The sequence below is a fragment of the Arachis duranensis genome, unplaced genomic scaffold (assembly GCF_000817695.3).
Source record: "Arachis duranensis cultivar V14167 unplaced genomic scaffold, aradu.V14167.gnm2.J7QH unplaced_Scaffold_232525, whole genome shotgun sequence".
Taxonomy (NCBI): domain Eukaryota; kingdom Viridiplantae; phylum Streptophyta; class Magnoliopsida; order Fabales; family Fabaceae; genus Arachis; species Arachis duranensis.
This window is the reverse complement of record NW_026264851.1, coordinates 428,525-446,441: the sequence shown is the minus strand read 5'-3', so window position 1 is coordinate 446,441 and position 17,917 is coordinate 428,525. Positions and strand designations below refer to the sequence as shown.

Below are 17,917 nucleotides of genomic sequence, written 5' to 3'. Positions count from 1 at the left end.
TATATATAAAAATGATTATTAAAAAATATTTTAATCAAATAGATTAAATTATATGTTATTTAACTCTTACAAAGAAGGAGAGTGTTATTTAGATATTTTGCAGGAAAAAGAGTGTCGTTTTCTCTTATTATTTAGTAATCAAAGTGTTAGAGGTTTTTTTATTTATTTAAATAAAAAACATATTTTTCAATTTATGTAAAGAATAATAAATTGAGTAAAGTATCGTTTTTGTCCTCAAATTTTTGGGTTAAATGTTAAAGTTATCCCTAACGTTTTAAAATTGACTCAATGTTGTCCTGCTGTTAGGAATCCGTTAACGGAATTGACGGCGGGACAAAATTGAGATGATTTTGAAACGTTAAGGACTTAAATAGGACTTTATAATTTTACTTTTAAAGATTTTTACTCATCATGAAATATTTGTAAAATAACTAGAATCACATTACTTTATTGTATTATGTATATGTATCACTTTTTTTCCACAAGTTTATGTACTAATCATTCTAGAAACATTTAATGATTAATAAAAACTTTTAAGAGTAAAATTATAAAAAAATAAATTTATTTAAAATAAAATTAATGTGATTAAGTGTAATTTATTTAGATGTGATTAAAAAATAATTGAATAACTATGTACCGTAAAAAATTAATATTATTAAAGAATAAAATTAAAATTTATTTCTATATATTGTTTTTGTTTCTAACGTGTTCGTCCTATTTAAGTCCCCTAACGTTTCAAAATCGTCTCAATTTTGTCATGCTGTCAATTCTGTTAACAGATTTTTAACTGCAGGACAACGTTGAGTCAATTTTGAAACGTTAGGAACTTAAATAGGACGATTCAAACTTTAGAAACAACTTTAAAACTTACGCCAACATTGAGGACAAAAACGATCCTTTACTCTAATAAATTTATATTGTGCGTATTATTATGACATTGGAATTTCATCTAAATATCTTTAATATTGCAACTAGAAATATCACTTTGATGTAAATTATTATTCCTTTTTACTCCATTGGTTCTTAATTAATCATTGGAAAATTTCAATTGATTTGCTACTTATTTTTTGCCTTTAAAACTGTGATAACAAGAATTTTAGATTTTAAAGGATTCATATTTTTTTTAATAATAAAAATTATCTGTCAACTTAATTTATTAATATTTTTCTTCTTTTAATTTGTGGTAGTCACATTCTGAAACTGGACCAAAATCTGGTACAACTAAAAATTTATGAAGGGCACATTTAATTTGAATCTGTTGTTAGAGTTAGGTGAAGTTAGGATGATGAAAGTGTCTAATCACATAGGAGTAACAAACAAGGTGTTTATAAATAATAATAGAGTATCATTTTAATTACAATCTTTTTAAGCATGTTAATGATCAACGAGACAGTAATGAGGAAGTTGAACTTCTAAAAGGAGACTTATTTCAATTTTTGAAAAAAGAAATGTTAGGAGTTTAAGTCATTCCTATTGTGGATCTTGCAAAAAATTACAAGGCAAACAAAAAATGTCTACTCAATCTAATAATATAGTCCAACCCGATTAAGAATTAATCTATCACGGAAGAGCAAGTGAGATTCAAACTCATGTCACTTATTTAAACGGATAAGTAAACTGATCCTTCAACTAAACTAAGTTGGTTATAATTTTTCAATTATAATAAAATTTCTACCAATACCCTATTCATTTTATCAATCAATGGGTCCACTCAATCTAATAGTATGAATATTATCTTTTACTTAACATGATAATCTAAATTGGCAATAGTTTAATCACATATTAGTTTTACAATGATTAACACATATATAGAAAACTTGCAATGTTTACTTTAATCAGCTCTTGATAAGAATAGAATTAAATGAAAGTTAAGTTGTTACCACCAAATTTTGACATTCATTCCATGATCTACTTGAACAATTTATCTAGATGTTGAATTTATATAAAAAAAAAAAATTGTTTGTGGATGTCATCAAGACATCAATGCATTAAACGTGGTGACCATCTTAAAATAATATAATGACCAAGCGCACATCAAGATCTACAAAATTGGTTTTATTATTTATGCATCCATATATATAAGAAAAAGAAAATGGGTAAGGAATAAAGTTGATGAATCTTTAGGCGAGTTTTGCGTTATGTTCCCTTGAATTGGAAGAAATGTAGATGCTATAGGCTATAGCACATGTGCTCTTCACTTTCCTCCAAGCACAAGCATACAATAGTATATAAAAATACGGCACATAAAAAATTAACTATAAAAAATTATTTATCTAAAATATATATAGAAAATGTTGAAATTATATATACATAAGACGTAACATTTTGATAAGCATCAACTTATATATATAAAGAAACAAGACTTGAGACAATTATACATTTAATCATTGAATCATAGTTAACACTAAATATATATTCTAACCACCTAAAGCCGTGAATACGCGTCCTACATAGAAACCTGGCTTGTTTCTGGTGGCTGGTATGCATAACAATGTGGAGAATTTTTTTTTATATTTTTAATTTATATAACGTGTATGGTTATTAAGTATATTAAGATAAATTTTTATTCAGTTATGTCATGTCTAAATCGTATACTTTTGTCTATTTTATAATAGGTTAAATAATTCATAAATGAGAATACGACGAATTTAATTAGATTATCTATGATTAAAAAAAAACATGTTAATATTTGAGTTAAAGTTGAACCGTAATCAACCATAATTTGAACTCAATTTCATTATTCGAACTTGAGTTTAACTTGCTCACTTCCACCATTAGTCTTTTGCACACGCGGCTGATTTATCAGAATTTTTTCTTTTTAATATTGTATTATTAAAGGTTTAATTTTTTTATGATGATCCAAATTATGTGTTAAATATTACTATGGCCATTTATAAAACATCATTGATGTTTTGTGTTTCTTCAATTAAAATAATATTTTTTTAACAAAATGACATTTTGTGTTTTAATAATTAAAATAATATTTTTTATTACAAAATATCAATGATGTTTTATTCTTTTATGATTAAAATTTTTTTTTATAATGACAAATAAAAATATTATTTATATATTAAAATTAATTATTAATATATTTATGTATAAATATATATGTAATTTAATTTATTTTTTTGTGTATTTATATTTTAATGTATATTTTATACTAATAACTAATAATAATAACTGGTATAACATAGTTATTGAAATAATTGATGCTTAATATTTTAATGATGTCTCATCTTGGATACTTCAGCCAATGAGAGAGCTAACGCGACAATTTTGACGAGCATGTTTTATCAAATTTCTTTAGTGTTCACGTGACACTGGAATTTATTATTTATTAATTAACTATTATACATGGTTTACAACTTAGAAATTAGATTGACACAAAGTCAATATATCATTGTTACCATTACTTTCGGAATAATTTATTTATAAATGATTAAATTGAAGGCAGATGATTCACGTACAGGCAGCGGTACAGCAGAACCTTTCTGGCTTCGAATCTTGTTTGTTTTGTTGGAATCTCCATTTATGAATAAACAAACATTGGTAATCACAATATTATGAACTCTGAATTGATGAGGCACATTTTTTTTTTCTTTTAATGGGAGAGCTGAATTTTATTATCAAAGATCTAGTTACTACAAGATAAAAATATTAACTCTGCAGATACGATCTTGCTTAAACAAATATTTAATTTTAGTTAATACCCTAATTTCTATTATTTTGCAGTAAGTTTTGTATTTTTCTTTTGCTTCAGCCAGGTGAGATACCTTTCTTAATGGGCCAGAGGTCTTGGTCCATTAAAGATTTTATAGGCCCAATGAAATCCTAATGTATTAAAGGGCCCAAAAAAATATAAGAGAAAAATCCAAAACAATCTCTAACAATTACCTCAAAAGACAACGAGGTCCATGACAAAAAAATACCCAACCCTGCTCCTGAGATTTACTTTTATGGGACTGATTAGCCCTTGTACCAAAAAAATCAGTCAAAAAAAAGATCAGGAGCCGGGTTAGGTGTTTTTTTTTTCTTGGGAGCCTCGTTGTCCTTTCGAGATAATTGTCAAGGGTCGGGTGAGGTATTCACTCAAAATATAAATAGAAGTAAGTCACTGAATTTTTGTTGGTTGATAAAATGGTTCTGTAACAATGTCACTACTAATCATTTTTTGGTGTCATTTCAGATGTTGGTTATAGCCATATGATTGCATGAATTATGAAAGACTATAAAACTACTACAAACTCCTTTTTTTTGTTGCCACCTTAATTAACTAAAATTGTAACTAAATTACAAAATATCTACAAGATCTGAGGGTTAATTCATGTATAAGAATATGATTCTATCTACCATTAGCTTGAGAGCAATTTACAGTAAATAATATGTACTCATTTATCCAAAACCAAATTAAAAAACATGCCATGAGAATTTCAACTATCATGAATTGTGTGAAAAAGAATGAAAAATATACTTCTAAGCTAGAAATATACTCCTTCAGGTTCCAAATAACTATCAACTTGGACAAAGTGGCAAATTAGTTAATAAATGAAATCTGGATATACTGTGTTCATTGAATTTCTATTGCGCCAATTTTGTCTGAGCCAACAGTTATTTAGAACCAGAAGGAATATTATTGGAGTTCATAAAACCGATGATACCGAGAATCGACAACAAAATATTGCAGCTTCTGTGTCTTCAACAATCCATCTTCCATAGGAAATGATGAGAAATGAGAAATGAGAAATGAGAAATGACCAGTGGAAAAAAAGAATGTATGGATCTCATGAAGCAAGGTTGCTGAGGCCAAAATAAAGAGTTCTCTGCTGAAATGCATTTATGGCATAATCGACTTGAAAGTGGCCGAACTGTGACTTGAATCGAAGTCCATATCCCACGCCAACACCAGATCCTGGTTTACCCTGTCTCAATGCTGGATTTCCTGAATTTCCAAGAGATCAATGCTATGAGAGCAAGTTCAAAATCCAGTAAGGCATCATCACAAAGAAACCAAAAATGACAAACTAAATCCAAAATGGAAACCTCTCGACAACACACGCCAAAGGAGTGTGTTAAAAAGAAAAAAAAAAAAACTAAATTCACGATAACTAATTTAGACATGAATGGAACTTATATGTATTAGCTTGCACAATTTAGACATGAAATCACAAGTAGAATAACATGGGAAAAGCCTGGAATAACTCTCCTGCCACATAAAAATGTATGACTTTGAGTTCACATGTCAAATTATGGATGACTTGCTTTTTTTATGCCTTGCAGTTGCTATTCCATGAACCTCTTCAAGCCAATCTTTTTCTTTTTCCTCCTCCTAGATCAAATGTCGCTTTATTATGTATTATATCAATCATGTGACTAGGACATAAAAGGTTACTTTACTTTCATATTTCATTCTCATTTTTTATTTGGCATGTAGATGTAGTAAGCAAGATAAATACGATGAAAGAACTCTATCTCATTCTCAAGTCAAGAACGTGTATCAACAAGCGGACAAATAGACCTATTCTCAGCAGAATGACAACTCACCCGGTACAAGATGACCAGAGCGCAAGTCTGTTCCACAGTCCATAAAAATGGCACCTTCTAACATCTTGTTCTACAGTAAAGATGACCTCAAGGGGTTTAGTTCTAGGCGCTTCAATTTAACAATAAATAGGAGAAATGCATAAGATACGCATGTGAATGAGTATAAGAGTTGCTTATAAGGCTATTGCTTACCAAAGGGAGTGTTAGTTCACTATTAGCCACCAGACAAGATCTCCCAGACCCTACTGCTCCTTCACCATACCCTCGCACACTCCCAATCCCTCCAATGGAAAATGCTTGGTAAGGAGCCATGTCACCAACAATTGAACCACCTGTAAGTCTGTCAGAAGAAATGGTAAACAGGATATCCAGAATTCTTGTTGAAATTAGGACTCATAATGTAGGAAAGACACGAAATAGTAAAATATACTATTAAAATGTCATAATTACCAACCTTGTTAACAGAAATGCTGGTCCAAGTTTGATTCCTTTAGAAGCAACAAATTTAAATCGATTAAAGATTAGCCACTTGGAAAGAACTGGAATGCCTTGCTCTATTTGAAGATTAAACTGAAACAGACAAGCATCTGGTCAGCCAAACAAATACACAACAATATCTTTGTAATCAATCGTATATAGATAGTAAGCAAACTGCAGATAAGAATCGATTGTATTACATGGAAAAAGCTGCGATCATTTGCCTTCGTATATCGAGACTCTTGCTTTAACACTACCATACTGTCATGTGTACTACCACTGCAAGCAATGTATATCATAAGGTCAAAATCAGTCCAACAATAGGAGAAATGAAATACTAGTTACTAGAATGTAGAATCCATGATTACCTGCAAGTCAAAGGCAACCCATCATGATCTCTACTTATCGAGTGACCATCATCGTTCAATGGACGGACATGCTACAAGATGGTTTATCATAATTAGTTTCCAATTCAACATTCTCTATTACCGAAATCAAAGAGTAATGCAACCTAAGGGAACTCATGCTACTGAGCTTTAATAACATGAATGAAAGATTCACAAAAAACCTAGCTGAACCTCAAACTTTATACTGGTTGAACTGCTCCATTTCGTACTTGCAGGTTCCTTCAAGTCCAGCCCAACCGATAATCTAGACAAATTTACACCTCCACTTCCAGAGCGGGAGAAATTGTTTATAGGTATACCATGGATACCAATCTCAGGTGAAAGAGAATGCTGAAGATGCAAAGGGCGACAACAAATAAAATTTAGAATATGCTATAACAATTTTCATCTAATTTAGTAGATTTCACAAATTAACTAACTTAAAAGTTCCATTTTAGAAACTAAGCTTATTTTACAGCATGGCCTTGCATCCTTTCTCATACCATAAATAAAATTAAAGTTAATGAAAGAAAGACCAACCTGTAACACAAAAGATTGTTGAGCAAGCCATTTTGGTCGTGGCCTTCTATAGGCAACTAAGATATTTGAATCATATAAACCCTTGTCCCACGAAACATCAAGCTTCTCACTCCCACCAAATAAGTTTGGGTGCTTGATGCAGAGACTAATCACACAAAAAAAAGTTAACAAAACAAATAAATAAATTGAACCACTCATTAAACAAATAAGGGACAGCCATATACTAAATCCGATGCATAACTCAAATGTCATCATCTTTATAACACAGAAAGCATACTGAATGAAATTCTTACCTCCCAATAACCAACGAAAGAGGACTGTCAGAACTCCTATCAGGTAAAGAAAAAAAGGGTTTTCAAATAAAACCGCTTTCATAAATTGTATACAAAATTAATAATTTGATCAGAAACAAACCTAAGGGTAGGGAGCATCAAAGAAGCGCAAAGCTTGTGAGAAAAATCAACATGAACGTCAATCTTTGCTGCAAAAACCATTCAAATGCAGAACAAAAAGAAACACTAATCAGTTAAAAGAGTAAACTTTCCAATTTAGGGCAGATGTATAATCTTCGGAAGTTCGAACCTTTGCCAGCATGGATGCTCTTCTGAGCTCCCATCGCGTTACATATGCATCAACCATTAAATTTCGCACTAAAAAATTTATGTTACCACATCAAGTTTGAACAAAAAAAGAAACGAAGAAAAAGGCAACGTTTGACACAAGAATGCGGCGTCGTTTTGCAATTTCTGAATTTTGGGGAAGAAGAGGATTAGAGGAAGAAGAAAGAAGAAGGCGTTCTTTGCTTCCAACCTCTGTTATCCCTTTTGCTTCTCCACACTCCACTACTGAACGCCACAAGCATTGCACATGATACGCACGTGACACCCACTCAATATTAATGGGCCTCGTCAAAAATCAACTGGGCTTTATCCAAAAAAGTGAAGCCCATGAAAGGGAAGTGGTTGTAGCCGTAGCCACAAGCAGAGTAGCGCCACCGCCACTCTCTGACTCCTCGAACCGGAGAATTCTCTGGCATCAGGGATTACCAGAAACGAGTAGACACGTGGCAATAGGAGAGAAGAGGATGATGAACAAGCAATTTGACACGTGCGAGATTGTGCATATTCCAGAGAAGGAACCGCATGACCTTCATAACCAACCCACTGGTGAAGTTGATCGAAACCCTATTTGATTTTTTGGTTCCCTCTCTTTTTGAAGCTCAAAGTTTGGTGCTTTGATTTTGGTGTGTTTTTTTTTTTCCTGTGCAGAGTTTGTTTTTGCTTCAGCTATTGACCCACAGAATGCGAACCACATTGTTAGGTTAGCACCTCTTAAAGCATACTAGCATTTTGGTTTTGGTTTGCTTGTTTGGAAGCTTGAATTTTGAATTTTGTTGCTTCTATCAATAAAAGTGTGGATTTTTTTTTTATGCATGTGGAGTTGTGTGCTTTGTAAACTAACCTGTTGGGAGATGTTTGAATTTCATTGTTAGGCGTCTGAATCAAATAGCACCGTTAGAAAATCTCCGGCATGTCAAACGAATTCAGAAGAAAGTACTAGAAAGAGGTATGGTGGTATTTCATGTTTTATAATTGCTTTATTCTTCGTTGTTGTGTGAAGTGAGTGGCTTGTGGTGACACTTAGAATATTTGACAGGACAAGTACAGTTATCAGTGATCTTGTGTGCAGCATCTGAAGGTGACAATCAATTGGATAGTGTGCCGCCTGCTCTCCAGGAATTGATTAGTTCCTTTCAGTTGAGTCCTTTTATCACAAAAGTGGGTGTTCTTTTATTTTGTTATATTTATTTTTTCTCTTTTCCTAGTTAATACTTGCTCATATTATGCTTTGCTCTTTGGTTATTTGTATGATGATATCAATTTCAGATGTTTTTTTTTTTTTAACCTGAGTTTTATATTCAGGTAGTAGCATTTTGTTCTCCCTTTTTTAGTATTCTATAACTTGCTAAGTAAATCACAAAATGTAAAAGAAAGGGATAATCCTCAACATTTGAAATCAATTATATGAATGAAGTTTTAGTTTTATCATGTTTGATAACTGCAAGCTCCAGGACATACTTTATTTGGTGGCTATCACATATTTTTTCAGATACACTATTAATGAAGAGATGTTTTGATTAATTGAAGATATTGTTGAGAGTTTTGGTCAGAATCCCATGGATTCTTCATTCTTGTTCATTTTACATCAGTTAGTTTGTACAATAAACTTGGATTTAATTGTTATTAGGTCTGCAAATATGCTGCAACATCAAAAGAAGAGTGGCAAGAGCAATGTAAAATTTGGCCAACATCATATCATCCAAGGACTTAGTAGGCTTTATGTTCTTATTCTACAGTTCTTCATTTATCATAGTGCGAAATCCTGTCTTATATGAGAATAAACTGATTTCTTTTTTGTGTTTGCTTGGCATTTTGAATTACAGTAATATTGATGGTATTACTGGGTTTAGCGACGAAAACTCAGAATGCATTTTTAAGTTTATGCAATCAGCTATGGAGTTGGCAACTTCTGATGGCGTGGTAAATATGCATTTTCCCCCCTGTTCATATATTTGTACTCAAGAAATAATGTACTTGCACCTGGCTGTACTGGCTTAACTTCAGTTTCTTTTCTCTCTGATAATTTTTTACCACATAATTGGTTGAGCTATTCTTAGTAATGTCTAGCTTTTCTGTTAGTATTTACCCAAAATTCAATCTGTTTAGGTAGTCAATGCTGCAGTCATAGTGGATCCTTCAGCTAAGCAAATAATTTCAAGGGCACGCGATCAGGTTTTTGCTTGGAGCACTAACAAAGAAAACAGTAGCATCGACTCCAGTTGCAATAGAAAGTCAGAATTCTCTAGTTCTGATGTTATTTCCAATAACTTTGCGACACATGAGTCATTTCAAGTAAATGAATCAAACAACCAACTCAAACAACCATATACAGGTGTTGCATGTTTATATCCTTGGCAATGGGCTAAGCAGCAATTGCATTCACAGAGTTCATATTATTGCCACCCTTTGCGGCATGCTGCCATGGTGGCTGTAGAATCATCGGCTGCCAGGGATAGATATATTTTCCCCAGCGAGGAAAATAATGGAGAAAAACCTTTGGAACTGGATCACGAGAATCCTTCTTCTACTAGCTCTCCCGCAAAGAGACAGAAAACTGTTTGTACTACTGTAAGTACACCTGTATCTATATCTGGTACTATATCTATTTAAAAACCAAATATAGCTGCCAATCTTTATGAAGTGTTAACTATTTGAAATATCCAAAACAATAAGAACATCTTTCACTTGAGCAGTAAGATTTTTTATTTTCATCACACTTGCCTTATGACCTTAATGAACTGTGGAATTTGAAGATTAAGTATTATATCAAGTTGGCAATTCGTTTGGATAGGTGATATACCACAGACACAGATTGCCATGGAGGCAGAACCATGCATTTACTTGAAACTTATATAAATTTGTCATTTGTCTATAATCTAGACCGTAGTGAGGCATCTCATACCAACCTCAACATTGATAATATGAAAATATGCATTACATATGCATTGTCATTAGCTTGATCATTTTTTGAAAGAAGTATTTAGGTATTGCATTATGGAATTTTCAGGTTGAGAATGATGATGATCAATTGAAAGCTCGAAATCAGAGTTCCAATCAGCTGTTAGAACGACCTTACTTGTGCACTGGATATGACATCTATCTTGTTTGGGAACCATGCACAATGTAAGCTTATAAACAAGATCATGTTCTACCTAGGAACCACGTCTGTCACTTTCTTGAGATTGTTTGAAGAAGTAGTTGTTCTTATTTGCTCAGGCATGTAATTTGTCAAATATAGATTTCCACCATTGATTGAATACATTGTTAATGAATTTCTAGAAATTCATAGAGGCTAGCACTATAGTATATTCTCCCGTTTATGTTGAATACCCTTTGCATCATAGAAATGAGAGAAACTCTAGGATTCACCTTTTGGCGAGTTTCAGTTTCTGATGGTTGAAACACGCCTTATGGTTCGTTTTTCTGACACATTCACTGCCACTGTTATGTCAGGTGTGCTATGGCCCTAGTCCATCAAAGAATCAGGAGGATATTCTATGCTTTCCCTAACCGGAACGCCGGCGCACTGGGAAGTGTTCACAGATTACAAGGAGAGAAGAGTTTAAATCATCATTATGCTGTTTTCAGGGTTTTGTTACCTGAAGAAGCCCTCCATAAATGTCATACTGAAGTCCCTCAGACATAGATCATGTAATGGAATAGTGAAGACATGATTATGACCTACCTTCAAATTATCATGTTGTACGTCCTTTTTCCTGAGCATTTTTTAAGGTTTTGATCATTGTTCTATTTGAGAATGATTTATTTGAGCTAATTACCGTTCTGTTACACTCTCTGGACATTTTGGTGTAGTGTAAATTTTTGCAAATGACAGCTTAATGTAGTGATTATACTAATTAAAACATGATTAATCATTAGACTTTTGAAATAGCTCTTGGAATTCATACAATTTATTGGTTAGAATTAACGCTTAAATTATATTTCTCATAAAAGCACTGTATAAATAATAACATTTTTTTAAAGAAAATAAAAAATGAGTATATATATATATATACCCTCTACCAAAAAAAGTATTATTAATAAATCTCATTTCGCTATTTTTTATGGGTTTTTTAGAATTTATTTAAAAAAATAATATAAACAAAGCAAAAGTCATATTAAACAAAATAAAAACTTCAAAATACCGTTTTTGTAACAATAACGTTTAAAATACCGTTTGTGTTCTGGTTATGATGGAGAGCTGCGTCCTTTTCACTACCTATACTGTTTGCTTCAGTGGTTGAGTCAGTTTTTTCTTCCCCCTCTTTGGACCAATAACAAATTAAACTTTTTAGCCTTTAGTAACGTATAAAATCCACGGAAAATAATCAAATCTTCGGTGGTATGACTTAATGATACTGAAAATAAAATATACAAATTAATAATATAAAAATTAGTATTTTATATTTTATTTGATAATAAATTATATAAAAATGGTTAATTTATGAACTCAATTCGACGTTCAAACTCGATTCACTAGCTCACAAATTTAACTTATCAAATTATTAACGAGTCAAATTAATTCATGAGCTGACTCACTTCTAAATCTAATTTGAATTAATGGTGGAAAATGGAAGGATACAGTATTTTTAATTACACTTATTAGGAATTTAGGATACATAAATGTATTTCACTATTTGGCAATTGGCATAACTCTATCTTAGCTTCCTCTTAAGGCATGCATGTGTCAACTTGGACCATGAAAAATTGATCAAATGATATCTCTAGTGATTAGTTTTGGATTCTCTCATTGAATAATGTGACATTCAAATACAAATACCGTGCTATTTATTCATTTAGAAATGCTGGAGTTGATAGAAGAGGAAAGAAAGAAAGAGAAGGAAGCTTTGTAAGAAAGAGAGAAGCTCTATAAAAAAAAGGAATTTATATTTTTCCGATGAATGAGTTTGTATTATCATTTTTAGCCAATATAAATTAAGAACATAAAACAAAGGCATTTTGTACATAAAAAGTATGGATTCTTTGTTAAATACATTTGCATAATTTATAAGATTGCGTTTGTTTATAGAGATGGAATACTGAAATATAGCGATACAAAATTGTATTCGACAGATAAGACATGAATACAAACATTATGTCGAGAGATATTGAATTAGTGTATTTTGTGTTCACTGACAAAAAAACACATAAACACTAACAAGAGATACAATTTATTTTTAATTTTTTTTATTATTTTTATTAATTTTTCATAAATATATTTTTTATAATTATATTTTTCTTCTCACAATTTTTTAATGAAAAATAAAATAAAATAAAATAAATTTTAATAATTTGTTCTAATTTATTTCTAAATAAAATATAAAAATAAAAAAAGTTATATCTCTGAAACTTTGTGTCTTATTTTCAGTCTTGTCTTATCTTGTCCTATTTTTGAAAACAATTATAATCTAAGAACATGGAGGGCCGTATGATTGATTGAGACAAATATTTATTCAAGTTTCAATTCAACTTTTTTATTAAATTACTCTTTTATCTTAGTCTATGATAATAATAATAAAAAAGTCTCATACTAGTCCATAAATTCAATCTAACAAAATATATAAATTCGATTATAATTTCAGTTTATATATTTAGCTTTACTTTTATAATTTTTTTAATAAAAAAATATATAACACAATTTTCTTTATCTTTACATCCTCTTCAAATTTTATTATGTTATCAAAGTTCAATTTTGAATAAACCAACCATTGATGTGAATTCTCATGAAAAGTTTATTTATTTGACTCATAATTTGTGATTGAATGATGGAACGGTCACTATACTTACTTGAGTTTGCTCCAACTTGGAGATGATAGATTTGAGCAACTCAATGTATTCAAAATGTGCTATTGAAGTATGGAGCTGTGGTAAGATTCGGCACATGGACTTAACTCTATTAGAATATGATATGTTTCGGTTTTAATTTTAGGTTTGCTTTTATGTTTTTACATTATTTGTGTTGAATTTGTCATATTTGAATATTAGCTACCAGAAACTCTTTCTTTGTTCGTTATAAGTTGAAAGAACTTAAATTCAGGCCAACAAAATATATAAATTTAGTTATAATTTCAGTTTATATACTTAGTTTTATTTCGCTTAAGCAAGTGTCGGGGTTCGAATCCCGCCTTGTGCATGCAGCAACCTATTGGCCAGCGGCAAACCCTTAAATGGAGCTCAGTATCGCGGCGGATTAGTCCTTGACCTGTCGAATTGGGGGATACCGTGGGAAACCAAAAAAAAAATATACTTAGTTTTATTTTTATAATTTTTTAATAAAAAATATATAACAATATTTTTTATTTTTGTATATTTTCTATGTACTCTGTACGTACTCTTTTAATTTTATTATTGTATGATAATTGAATTTTTAAAAAATCTTCATTCTTCAGCAGCTAATTCTTTAATGCCACATTTTCTCTTATGTAATATGTATTATTTGGGGATCCCGTTAGGGAGACAATGAACTATTTGTACAATGGCTATTGAGTTACAAAATAAACATCTCTCATACTATCTAAAATAATCATCCGAGTACTATGGATAATAAACATCTTCCTAAAAACTTAAACTAATTTTGGGATTTATGGTTTAGGAATTTAGGGTTTAGGGTTTTAGGGTTTTAGGTTTTAAGGTTTTGGGTTTAAGGTTTTAAGGTTTTAGGATTTAGGGTTTAAAATATTTTACACTGTAATATGTAAATACATCAAAATTAAACTCATAAAAATAATACTTCCGTATGTATTTACATAATACTCTGGAAGTAGATGTGATCAACAAAATAATAGTCTTATGTATTAAGATTATTATTTACAATCCGCTAGTTCGCTTTGGAGGTCTTCTCGGACATCCTCGTCCTCTAAATGTAACTTGAAATAATATATATTTTTATACAAATAAATAATTATTAATTTTGATATACGCATAACATTTTTATCAAACGAATAAAGTAATGATTGATTAAATTTAGGATTATAAAAAAAGTGTGTGAAGATTAGAGAATAATTCACTAATGGTATGAGAAGTTATTGGTCCATGTGGATTGTCTTTGAGATTCCACCATATTTTCAATTTATAAAATTACTGAGCTGAAATAAATATGATAAAAGTCACCTTCATAGTTCTTCTTATACGCCAAACACAAATTCCTTATCGCACTTTAATTAATAACTGAAAGATCCTCGTCTCTCTAGGTTTAAAATAAAGTGTAATACAATTTTTTAAATTATAATAGATTTAAGTTGATCTCATATAAACAAATGTTAATATACTCTAAATAAAAATAACAATAAAAAATGTATCATTTTTTAGAAGTTAGATTGTTATTAAAAATAAAAAATTTTAAATTTTAATTATTTATATAAAATATAATAAAATAAAAAAACTAAAATTTATTTAATTAACAAATACTTTATTTATTTAATAGAAAATAGTATTTTAAGAATGAACCATTTAATAGAAAATAGCATTTTAAAAATGAACCATCTCTAATATAAAAGATACATATAAATGTAAATAATCTTCGAGTAAAGAACAAAATCACAAAAATTTAAAATTTATATTTAATAAAATTTATCAGTAATAGTATTTATACAAAAAAAAAACACTTGTGTTTATTTAAATTTTTTATAATTAAATCAAATAATTAATCCTAGTTATTTTTTACCTTTAAAATTAAAAATTATCTAAGTAGACACTAATTTTTGGATTTGTTTTGTCTTTCGAAAATAACATCTCTTAGTTATATTTTTTTTCCTTGATAAAAAATTAAATAACTGCTTTATTATACTATTTTTTGCAAAAATTATTAAAACTATAAAATATAAAAAGTGTTTGAGACGGATAAGGAAAAAGACAAGTCTAAGAAAGTGTGATGAGTGTTTTTTTATTTATTGATGCATATCTGATGTCTCTGGCTATTTGGCATCATGGAATCGTCTTTTATTTTCTAATTTATTTTTAATTGAGAGCGTTAAATATAATTTTTAATTTTTTAATATTTTTGTTTTTATGATTTTTTTTATTCCACTCATAAAGTGTATGATAATAGATATACTTTTAAATAAAAAATTGAAAGAATTCAATATCAAATGAAGAACTATTTCATAATACTAAAATAGCAAAAAGTAATAAATATGTACCAATTAAAAAAATCACTAATTAAGAGGATTCGTTTCCCATTAATTCTAATGACCTAGCAATTAGTATATATAATTCTAGGATATTTATTATTAGAAGTTGATTTTAGATATTGAAGAAAATACGTAACTCATCATCTAATAATCTATTTTTCATTTCCAAATAATTTAGGTTTTTGTAAATAACAATTTTCTTTATTTTTATATGAGATGATAACATTAACACATGATATAATAACTTTTTTTTGTGACAATAAGTTTAAGTTATTATATAATTAAATTAAATGATATAGTTAAACGAGTTTATAGTTTAAGATAATAATTTTACATGGTCAACAAAAATTAATTTTTGCTTGATATAGACAAGTTTTTTAATTAATTTTTTTCTTTTGTGATGCATGAAAATTTATTACTATATGAGTACATGTACAATTGATCAATGGTAATATTAGAGTAGAAAAAAAAAAGAAATTAGAAGAAAAGGAAAATATTTTAGTATAATTAGAAAAATATCTAACATCTTCAATTTCAATGTTCTCGTTGAAAAGGGAAAAAAAAGAAATAAAAAAATGTGTATAACAATATGCTTCATTTGAGATGAAATGTTATTTGTTATAAAATTATTATTACTGATGCACATAAAGGAAATATAATCTATTGTCATTATTGGAGTTGACTAATAATAAGAGAATAACGTATATATCACACACACGGTTTTTTTTAAGTTAGAAACTAGAAAACTATAATAATAATAATAATAATAATAATAATAATAATAACAAGTCATATAAATTGGGAGAAATTTAATAAAAAGCACGCTGGTCCATATATGATTTCCATGGCGTACTTCGCGTTTCTTCTTCTTCTCCTCCTCTTCCTTCTTTTCTTCTTCTTCTTCTCCTACTCTTCTTCTTCTTCCTTCATGAAAACGAGTTTCTTGTCAAATTTGTTCGATCCCTTTTGTGCGTTTTCTCTTTGTCTTTTCATTCGTTGTTTTATCTGCGTTTATCATTAGTATTTTTGTTTCGTTTTTTTTTATTTTCATAGTTTCTAAAATCAAGCTTTGAAATCGTTTTGAAGATAATGAAACTTCAAAAATACACTCAAACGATTACAGAAATACACCCAACTGATTACAGAAATACACCCAAACGGTTACAGAAATTCACCCAAACGATTATAAAAATACACCCAAAGGATTACAGAAATACACCCAAAGGATTACGAAAATACACCCAAAATTTGTTGAAGTACACCTTATGCATAATTCAGAACTCTTTCTCTTTCTCCTCCTCATCTTCTGTTGCTTCTTCTTCTTCTTCATTTTCTTATTTTATATTCTCATAATTCTTTTTGGGAGGAAAAAATCAAACAAAGAAGAAAAAAACACATAATGTTGTAAAATCAAAAGAAAAACGAGGAGAAACACGACGATGAAGATGAAACACTTCAAAAAGAAGAAGAAGAAGAGGCACGGAAAAAGAAGAAGAAGGAGAAGAAAAAGAGGAAGTATGGAAAAAAAAAAGAAGAAGAAATAAATGACTTGTATAACTTATATGAGAAAACGCTTGTATATGGAGAATTTCTCTATTACTAATATTTATTAGTAATATGCTATTAATAATTATGTAATTCAAATAATATAATATAAAATTATCAACGAGCTATAACTTAAATGACGAAACAAAATATAAAGAAGTTTTACTGTATGTAATTATCTATCTACTTAATATACTAAAATTGGGTTTTCTCCCAACTAATGAAAGTGAAGTGTCGATTCCTCATAAATCCATTTTCTCGCTAAAATGAATGCACTATTTTTTCTTCAAAATTTATTTTATAAAAATATCTTTATTATAATTATACTATAATTAATATTTAAGTAATAATACATAATTATACTAATTTAGAAAAATATCTTTATTATAGTTATATAAAATCAATATTTAATGTATTATTAAACTACTTATCAATTATCAATTAAAAATATTTTTAATCATTTTAATAATAATAATTATGATAATGATATGATAATGGCACCAGTCTAATCATGATAAGAATATTTTATTCTAATTATAAAATGATCAAATCTTATGATATTAATAACGTGCATTGATTTTAAATATTTTTAGTTATTTTAATTATATTAATTTTAAAAATATTGATATAATTCTAACTCTTATTCATTATTCAATAATAATAATAATAATAATAAATT

The 17,917-nt window shown here is 29.2% G+C and overlaps 2 protein-coding genes across 3 annotated transcripts; one reads left to right on the top strand and one right to left on the bottom strand.

The window, feature by feature from the left end:
* Positions 1-4,327: 4,327 nt before the first annotated feature.
* On the bottom strand, positions 4,328-7,787 carry LOC107462037 (outer envelope protein 39, chloroplastic). 2 transcript variants are annotated; one of them, XM_016080593.3, is made up of 11 exons: positions 7,527-7,784; positions 7,359-7,425; positions 7,238-7,273; positions 6,945-7,089; positions 6,597-6,755; positions 6,387-6,457; positions 6,219-6,297; positions 5,996-6,111; positions 5,734-5,881; positions 5,542-5,611; positions 4,328-4,939 (listed from the first exon to the last, which is right to left on the bottom strand). In XM_016080593.3, the coding sequence occupies exons 1-11, from the start codon at positions 7,558-7,560 to the stop codon at positions 4,782-4,784; spliced, it is 1,083 nt and encodes a 360-aa protein (XP_015936079.1). In that variant the 5' UTR covers positions 7,561-7,784; the 3' UTR covers positions 4,328-4,781. The 2 variants fall into 2 exon arrangements, with proteins under 2 accessions (XP_015936079.1, XP_020984940.1); XM_021129281.2 differs by lacking the exon at positions 4,328-4,939 and having other exon boundaries at positions 5,542-5,650; positions 7,527-7,787.
* A 106-nt stretch (positions 7,788-7,893) lies between these two features.
* Positions 7,894-11,405, top strand: LOC107462036 (tRNA-specific adenosine deaminase TAD3). Its single transcript, XM_016080592.3, has 9 exons — positions 7,894-8,110; positions 8,213-8,264; positions 8,437-8,510; positions 8,601-8,722; positions 9,192-9,274; positions 9,388-9,484; positions 9,671-10,132; positions 10,572-10,687; positions 11,018-11,405. The coding sequence occupies exons 1-9, from the start codon at positions 8,029-8,031 to the stop codon at positions 11,208-11,210; spliced, it is 1,281 nt and encodes a 426-aa protein (XP_015936078.3). The 5' UTR covers positions 7,894-8,028; the 3' UTR covers positions 11,211-11,405.
* Positions 11,406-17,917: the final 6,512 nt, after the last annotated feature.

Coding starts and splice junctions, on each gene's coding strand:
- LOC107462037 (XM_016080593.3), bottom strand. CDS start 7,560: ATGGGAGCTCAGAAGAGCATCCATGCTGGCAAAG. Junction 6,756..6,944: donor AACAATCTTTTGTGTTACAG/GTTGGTCTTTCT, acceptor TTGCATCTTCAG/CATTCTCTTTCACCTGAGAT. Junction 6,458..6,596: donor CAACCAGTATAAAGTTTGAG/GTTCAGCTAGGT, acceptor ACCATCTTGTAG/CATGTCCGTCCATTGAACGA.
- LOC107462036 (XM_016080592.3), top strand. CDS start 8,029: ATGATGAACAAGCAATTTGACACGTGCGAGATTGTGCATATTCCAGAG. Junction 8,265..8,436: donor AATGCGAACCACATTGTTAG/GTTAGCACCTCT, acceptor TTTCATTGTTAG/GCGTCTGAATCAAATAGCAC. Junction 8,723..9,191: donor TGAGTCCTTTTATCACAAAA/GTGGGTGTTCTT, acceptor AATTGTTATTAG/GTCTGCAAATATGCTGCAAC.